The following is a 9,089-nucleotide window of genomic DNA, read 5'->3' on the forward strand; positions in this document are numbered from 1 at the left end:
ATTCCGCAGTGAAACCAGATACCAAACACACACACACACACGTTATTACAGTTCATTACAGATTCATTAATGGACAGTTATTGGAAGATGCTCTCATCCCGAAAGACTTAAGTAAGGACAGGAGTGACTGTCTTCAAAAAAACAGACGAAAAAAACATGTGAATAGGGAGGCTGAAGGTAGGAAAGTGACATGGTTTTCTTTTTTTTGAGAGAGAGATTTGTTGTAGGTAAGTTGATAAAGTTTAGTTGGGCTCTTACAAGAACGCCAGGCGAACAGACAAAAAGAGATGGACTGAAAGAGGCAGACAGACAGACAGGCAGACAGGCAGACAGACCGATAAACAGACAATGACACAAAACAACAGAAAGGGCAGGCAGAGTGAAAAATCAGACAAATGTACAGACACACACACACACAGACAAACAAAGACTTTGAGTGGCGGGGAGATGAAGAGGAGAGAGAGGATACGCAGGCAGACAGTGACAGACAGCCAGCAAGCTGTTGGACGGTGATTACTTTAAATAATTGATAAAGACCATACAATCCCTCAGATGATCAAACTGTCATGGCTGCCAAGGGTCCTGTGGCGCGTCACTGATCCATGGCTGAGCTCCACCACCACAGGCCCCGTTAGATCAGCTTTCAGCTCAACGTTCACCCACGTACGCAAACACACACACACACACACACACGCACACAAACACACACACACACATTCTCTAACTTACTAATATAAAAGGAGAGCCAACCAGTGCCAGCCGGCCTAGCTGGATCACCTTTCAGCACACGCAAATCATTGGTTTAACACGCAGCCCACACCAGAGGAGGCTGGGTAATCTGGTTATAAGGCGCTCTACATATTGCGTGTGCGCTTCCGTGATAGGCGGCTGCCACCCTGGATGTTTGTCATAGCGTTAAACAAGTCGGTCCCTAACACACTGTGCTTCCACTGTGTCCTCAGTCTAATAAAACATCTGCACTGCCAGTCTCAGGACGCTCTGCCCTCTGGGCGGGGGTCTGGAAATACGTGGCGGCTGGCAAAGCTTTAGACAGTATTAAAAAAAAAAGCAAACTCCAGTCTGCACTCTCTCTCTGTTGAAGAGACATGGAGGAGAAGTGGCGCAACAGTCTCGGAATTCAAAAAAATTTAATCATCCACTTATTACAGTGTGACATTTTCACGTTCACAACCTTTGTCCGATGGTCTACTCGAGGTACAAAGACCCGAAACACTGGTTTTATTACCTCTTCAAGTTGTCCTGCGTCTCCCATTCAATGTGCAGCTCAACCCACTTTCATTCTAGCCAACTCATTCTAAACTCTAGCCTACTGACATGTGGTGACAACACTGGGTCAGAGGGACATGCAGGGGTCACCGAATTACAGTCCACAGCACTTCCCTCCCATGAATCACACTCAGCACAATCTTTGATTGCGTTACAGGGTTACTTGGGGTTATTATGTTGTAACCAGTTTGTGAGGTGCAACCGCTTGCACTTTAGTGACGCATAATGATGTCATGCATCTCCAACACTTTTTCACTGCCAGCAAGTACTAAACTTCAACTTCACCTGCACCTGATACAAACCACAGATCCAACCCGACTCAGAAATGCAATCAGGAAAAGCAGAAGAGGACATTTTTTTCTATGGAAATTCTGAAAAAAAAACTGAAATAAATAGCACTATTGATTATTTTTACTAATCATTATAGACTGTGATGATTAGTTTGGATAAAAATGACTGAGGTACAGTTGTGTTTTCTTCATAAGAGAGATATTTGTGAAAAAAGAAAACCGGTACCGGTATCTCTTAATATTGGATTTTAGTATTGGGGAAATTCTCCAATATACAATACCCTATTTGTCCAATAACTGATGTAGCATCAGTATATCTCTTATTGATAATGTCATAACTTAAAGTGACAATGAAACTGCATATTGAGAGCATCTTGCTTCCTTAATGTGATGTATTTCCTGTTGAAACAGGATGTTGGGGCGGGGCTTAACGCAGGGAGGGATCATTCAAAAGTGTGAACCAATGGGGTATCAGTTAGGAAGAGAAACGCAGTTTGATTTGATGGGAGCGGCGGAGGGGCGGGACTGTTCAAAAATATGTGATGGTTTTATTGGTTGGAATTTGTATGTATGCCTCCTGGTACACTATGACGTCATTACTAAAGATTTTCTGTTTTCCGGGAAGTAAAAGTAATGAGATTTTTTATATAGAAACACAATAAAATAACATTTTTGTAATTTTTTGGGCATAAATTGACAAATAGGTGCATGGTATGATAGTTAGAAGTTATTTTTCATTTGAGTGTGACTTTAAACATGTTGCTGTCCGCCTCTGTCCTGAGATCCTTTCTACAGCACAGAGTCTTCTCCCATCTCTCCAAAAAACACCAGTCTGAACAGATATCCACGTCTGCGGCCTTGTCAGCTGATTTAGACTCAATTTGGGCCAGTGTCTTAGTCTGGGAAGGGGGCTCCATGGTTAAGAGGATTACCCAGAATTCCCGAACGAGGTGCTCTCTCACTCCATGCCAACTCTTTTCATCCATCCATCCATCCATCCTCCCTTCCTTCCTTCGCTCTCTCCTCCTTCCTCCGTCCATCTCCCAGTGTGTGGTTATCTTTGTCTCTTCTCCTCTTTCCACCCCTGTCAACTAGACTATATTGTCCCTCTGTCACACGTTCTCCCGACCCATCCCCCTCTTTCTCTCCTCGCCGCTTTGCTTCCCTTCACCCTTTAAAACCTCTTCTCATTTAGCAGCCACATATTCCCCAAATCATTTACAGTGACGCGGGGACGGAGTGCACCCCACATTTTTGAAGGGGCACAAATTCACACATTCCTAGAAATGTTGCCATTTTTCGCCATTCACCTATTTATCATCTAGTTACAGTCACTTATTACTGATTACTGAAACACAGAGAAAGAGAGTATCTGCATAAGTGGTACATATGTACTGAATGAACTGAATACTTTTTATACTACATTTCCATTATTTAAATTGTATACGTTCATGTCAATTTTGTTTTCACTTTGATGGTATTATCACTTTGTATAGATATGAGACTATAAATGCCAAATAACTGCATTTTAGAATAACTTTAACAGCATAACTCAAGTGTGAAAAAAGTGAAGGGGGTTGAACATTTTCACGGCACTAAACATAAAAACAGTTACATCTACCCTGAAAAGAAACACATGAAGCTTCATTGCATCACAGGGAATTTCTACAATATTAGCTTTCGCAGGTTTCACAACCAATAAAACTCACATTTCCATTTGTTCTGTTGCCACTAAATATTTGGCGACTACACTCTACTTGCTTCCCAAAACACTACATCTTACATTTGTTAATCCTCATTACGATATAATCTCTCTGATCTTTGCCTCTTGCCTCACACTGATGAGTCACTGCAGTAGCATCAAGTTGTCTAGAATAGTCAAATGGAGGATACAAAGTTGACTGGGCGAGACGCCAATGGCTTCAAGCTGGTATAAACTGCAAAGGATGTTACAAGTGTATTTTTACTTCAAATAAACTTGTTAGGACTGTTCATGAGGACTGATGAGTAGCTTTTCTTTTAATCGATGCATTTTGTTTTATATCAGAATTGGACTGCTTGTGATACTTGATTCAAACTGCCAAACCACAGCAAGCGGTAACTAATCTACCTGTAAGTGTGAATCTTATATCCTTGTTATTTCACTTAGCGGTATGTATCCATTTATTTGTGTTTTTAATTTACGAGCACCTGTGTAGGTACAGTCTGTAATTTCCCACTTAATAACATTCTCAGTGCCTGTGCGAATGGCGACTGAAGGCCATAATAGTCGATTTAAGAGGGGTGGGGGGGGTGGGGGGTGATGATGGTGGGGGAGGTCAAAGTTCACATTAGGAGACCAGAGTGTGCTGTTATCGCTCCCACGGGAGCGTCTTTCAGCTGACCCCAAAACCAGGAAGTGAAGTAAACCTCTTGTCTATGAGGTGTCAAAGTCCAATGAACGCTCCATATTGAGATGGAAATGAGGGCGAAGGGCGGGGGTTGGGGGCAACGCCGCGCTCCACAGGGGAATTCCTATGGGGGTTGGTATGGGGGGAGGAGGAGGGGTGGGGGGGGGGGTAAACTGCACTACACATTAGTTCCCGTAAAAGAGAGGGGATAAACGGGGCCATTAAGGCCTACTCTCTGGGGAGTATAGTGGGTGGGCGGGCTGGATGAGGCGCGAGGGGGAGGGGGGAGAGAGAGGGGGGGGGGGGGTTCAATAGCTGTTGACTAGGCTACCCCACAACAACCTGTCAGAATGCCCCCCTCCGCTCCACGCTGCCTTCATGTTGAGTGCTGGCAAGTGCGGGCTTGAACTAGCCACCTATCTCGGTCAGCGTACTCCGGAGTGTGTGTGGGGTCCGGGGCTGCGCGGCGGCTTTCTTTTGTCCACAAAGGGCAGAAGGATTTCTCTTTAAACTTTTTCCAACAACACTGCTGAGTGAGTAGCCTACAGCCCTGCTCCTGAACTTGCACAGGCCTCTGTTGATAAATAAAATGACATGATTTCAAGAGAGCCATACAAGTCTCACGCCAGTGTTTTCCATAAATACATATATATTTTTTACAGCAGTGGTGGTTGGGATTAATTTTAGGCTTGGCTAAGGATCGGTTCCTGCTTCTGGCCTCAGTGTCAGATCAAGCTCTTCGACTGTTCTTTGTAGATATGCATATGCTTGATGATTTAAGCACCAATTGTAAAATATTGGCCCAATTTTATTTGTTGGTGAAAAGCAATGCGCTTGTTTTATTTAACATTTTCTTTATCAGTGGTAGCAGTTTTCTGGCTGTGGCGCCCCATCACTGCTGAATGAAAACAGGAGAAACAAAGCCTCACCCTATCTCTCTGTTAAATAGACATAGGAGAAAAAATGAGCATCAACCAAACAGCAGAACTAATCCTATACATGCAGGCTGAACTCCAGTGTTGTTTTGCAGCAGCTGACACTGCGGGCCTCGCTGTGGATGGAGGTGAGATGAAATCAAAAGGAGAATACTGTGGCAGCTTGGCACAGGGATTCAGTGTGAAATACTCAAGTCTCTGTCTCTCCCTCCCTGTAATGTTATAAGCATATTGCCAGATTATTCACTTTAAAAGTCAATGATGCCAAGCAAAGCAGGGCCATAACAGTCAGGGGGCGCAGGATAAAGGCCCCCCCCCCCGCCCCCCCAAAACTGCAATAACGAAGTGTTTCATTATGGCAAAAACACACTGGAGTGTTAAAAAGAGACAAGTGGGCTCCATAAGAGACTGTTTGACTGCAGACCTTTTGTTGTCAATTCCCCTAAACAAAATAGTGTGTGGCAAAAGGACCAAGAACAGGAGACTGTTTGGCTGTGAGACTTTGATAGTGAACTCCCTCTGGATCTCAAACTGGACATGAGCTGTGGAAACACAGAGGAGGCACCTGTTGTGCCATCGGCCTACTCTTGGTCTTCTGTCTTTGTTCACTGCAGACTATGTGTGTGTGTCTGAGTGTGTGTGTATCATTCATAGAGAAGGTATATGCCTCAGGCTTGGAGGGAGGCTCCGACCTTGAACCCCATATCGCCAGACTGTCTTTGGTAACCAAAAACAGATAAAAACGCCTGCCCTTGGTTTGTTTTTATGTGTTGGCACAAACAAGAAAACAAAAACTTGTGATGGAGCCACAGACAACCTACCTGTCCCATGTTCCTATAGCCATATTTTTCCGCTATCCGGTCGGCCAGATCGGGTCCCCCGGCTATCCTGACCGCCCAGTGGTTGGTGTAAATCCGAGCTTTGCACGGCGGGGACGCAAAGCCGAGACAGAGCACCAGGACGCACAGCAAGCCTCTTCTCCAAGCGGCGTTGCGGACCATCTTCCCCCCACTTTTAACCCGACTCTTCTCCTCCTCCTCCTCCTCGGCACGACCAGGCAAACAACCAAACTTCTCTTCTCGCCGAGCAAGACTCTCATAGAAACCCAACTGTCCGGGAAAAAAACACAGAGAGAGAGGGAGAGAGAGAGAGAGAGAGAGAAGGGGGGGAAGGAACGGAGCGCCGGATAGGAGAGGAAAAAAATATACCTTATCCTCAAGCCTCTGCTTTCCACATGGGAGAGAGTTGGAAGTTTGCGTTGTGTGCTCGCTCTCTCTCTCTCTCTCTCTCTCTCTCTCTCTCTCCCTCTCTCTCTCTCTTTTTCCACGGAGGAGGAGGAAGTGTGTGTGTGTGAGTGTGTGTGCGCGCGCGCGCGTGTTTGTGTGTGTGTGTCTGTGAGGAGCTCAAAGCTGATTTCTCTTCTCCCCCGAACAACTCGGATGTTGGTCGTTCAGCTCATCGGGCTTTCATGTGGCGAAATGGCTACAGCGCCTCCCCCCAAATAACTAGCTGACACTCCGGAGAGTAGAAACAACTAAAGCCGCGGGGTTTCCCTGCCGAGCTCCGCTGGGTCTTAAAGACACCCGGCTTGGATCACCATGAAGGAGGCTCCGGCAAGTGTGAGGCTCAAACGGAGGGTCCCGGAACCAGCTGGGGTCCCGTCAGGGGAGTCCTCCAGCAAAATGAAGAATCGTTGATCTAGAAATTAGCCCAGTTAGAGAGTGTTCAACTTTCTGTGGATAGTCCAGTGTGAATACTCAGCTAACTAATGAGGTGACAGAAGTAGATGTTCTGCAAAGTGTCACTTGCCTATATGGTGCATCTCTACCAGAGTTGGGGTCAATTAATGAATAAACTCATCAATTTTAATTAAAATGGGGGATTGGAATCGGAATTTGAAAAAAAAAAAAAAAACCTACAGGGAACTGAATTAGAATTGAATTGGAATTTCAGTAAGTTGAATTTAATTCAATAAAATTTTGTGAAATTCTATGTTTTTGTGTTTTTTCTTACCACATATCCGAGATTACAGGTAGTGTTATGTATTATCAATACTGAATATCATAAAATGTTCCCTTCAGGTGGTATTTGATGCATACCATGTAATTGTAATACATACATTATGATTGGATGTATTTGATTTGTTTAACTGTCTTTTATTTGATTCATAATGTTTGATTTATAATGTTTAGCAAGTCAAGACAAACTCTCTTAGATGTGGAATTTCATGGAATTTCACGGAATTCAATTCTATTCCAATTCCAATTCAATTCACATTCTGTTTCCTTGGAGCTGAGTGACATTCCAATTCCAACTCCAGGAATTGAACTGGAATTTACCATGCATTCTAAATTCAGTTCATGAATGGCACCAACCCTGATCTCTATAGCCCCCTTTCCACTGAAGGCCAAAAGCCCAAGAACTTTGGCCCAGGAACTCTAGCCTGGAACTTAAGCACTGGGCTAAACTTGTTAAAGTGTTTCCACTGACCAACCTGGTCCCTGCGTAACCATGACAACTAACTTACACAACTGCTTGTCATCAAACATGGCAGACAATGCTGCTGTCAAATGTACCATATAATCGTTAACATTAGTTTTAATTACTTTGTGGGAAGTTTTAAAAAAGAAGAAGGTTGCAGGATGAGGCTAACATCATTCACATTAAAAAAAACAAAGTGTCATTGCTGGGCAGTGATTTAAACGCCTACTGAAGGCATTAAAGTAAAAAAAAACTGCCTTGCCTGCGTAAGCAAAGGCAATTTTTTTCCCTTTAACATTAGTCCTTTACTACTGTGTGTGTCAAACTTGGAAAGCGAGTGATAGTAATTGGGATATTTTCTAGACAGCTAAATAAGACCAATGTTGGTTTTAATATACGGTATCAGGCTAAAAAGTTGTTTCCAACCCATAACAGTCTTATTTTTCTGTGTAGCAAGATGGGGTTTTTTTGGGTTTTTTTTTTTTTGGGGGGGGGGGGGGGGTCTAAGATAGCAGCTGAAAGTAATGTAGATTTAAGAATTAACATATCTAGTTTCGAACAGGTAGATGCTCATTAATGTAGGAATGGCTGCACTCAGTTACAGATGTTACTAAGCAACACCCCCTATTTGAAAAAATATAGAATGTGATGATGTATAAGAATCAGGGCTAACAGCTTTGGCCCTGAGGATTTGGAAGGCCCAAGTAGTGGGGCTTGAGTTCCTGGACTAGCCCTGTTTTGGCCTAGGCCAACCCAGTGGAAAGGGGTCAGGAACTCTGGAACTAAGTTCAAGCACCAGGTTTGGCCCTCAGTGGAAAGGGGGCTTATGTAACCCTAACCCTGACCTTAGCCTAACCCTAACCCTAACCTCTGACCCTGACCCTATTTCTTAACCCCATTTAACCCCAACCCAGACACTGAATATCTATAGACTGCTTTTCACAGTATTGTGAGTATCAGTTGAAACTCAGTAGGACTTTTTAGTGACACATTATAGTCACGTATAAGTGTAGAGTATCGGCATCAGACTATCCAAATAAAGTGTGACCAACTCTTATAATCACAGGTTTCGCTTTCATCACTGTTATCTCCCCATGTAAAGCGTAGACACTTCAATTCTAAAATCAACAGCAACCGAAAAAAGATGGGGTTCCCTGGGACAAAATCTTATGAATTGGTGGTCTGGTCTAACGTTTGTCTATTTTGGGGTCCATGGCTTGAAAACGACTATGGATGAAAAAATCCCTGCATCAATTTGCCACAAAAAACTAAGAAACCCAGTTACATCGTCTACATTTCTGGGGACAAAGTGCAGCAATGACTGCTGACTGACAAGATATTATTTGGTGAATATGATCAGTTATAAGATGTAGGTCACCAAGCGCACACTGCTTAGAGAGAAAACTGGTCCTGATTTTTTTTTAGATGTGTCTTCCAAATAGATTCATGCAATTAGCTATTTTTGCTTGGTCTTAGCTCTCCAGAAAACTTAACGCAACAAAGTGACTCTTTACCCAATTGATGCCCTGAGTACCCCCTGATACACACTGGACCCTCTGCAGGCCCTACTGACATCTCTCTCTCTCTCCCTCTCTCTCTCTCTCTCTCATGACTGCTCATGAAAACCAAAGCAGTATATGTATTGGCAAAGCAGTATAAAAATGTGTTTAAATTTAAAAGAGAAGCAAACAACAAACCACAGTTTA

General features: G+C 43.7%; 1 protein-coding gene across 2 annotated transcripts in view; it reads right to left on the reverse strand.

The window, feature by feature from the left end:
* The window catches only part of pcsk5b (proprotein convertase subtilisin/kexin type 5b), a 91,449-nt gene extending 85,100 nt beyond the window's left edge, over positions 1-6,349 (reverse strand). For both annotated transcript variants that reach the window (XM_078285110.1, XM_071920368.2), the window contains exon 1: positions 5,724-6,349. In XM_078285110.1, the coding sequence (XP_078141236.1) occupies positions 5,724-5,903 (180 nt within the window). In that variant the 5' untranslated portion in view covers positions 5,904-6,349. The remainder of the gene's footprint in view (positions 1-5,723) is intronic.
* Positions 6,350-9,089: the final 2,740 nt, after the last annotated feature.

This window comes from Centroberyx gerrardi, chromosome 8 (genome assembly GCF_048128805.1).
Source record: "Centroberyx gerrardi isolate f3 chromosome 8, fCenGer3.hap1.cur.20231027, whole genome shotgun sequence".
Lineage (NCBI taxonomy): Eukaryota > Metazoa > Chordata > Actinopteri > Beryciformes > Berycidae > Centroberyx > Centroberyx gerrardi.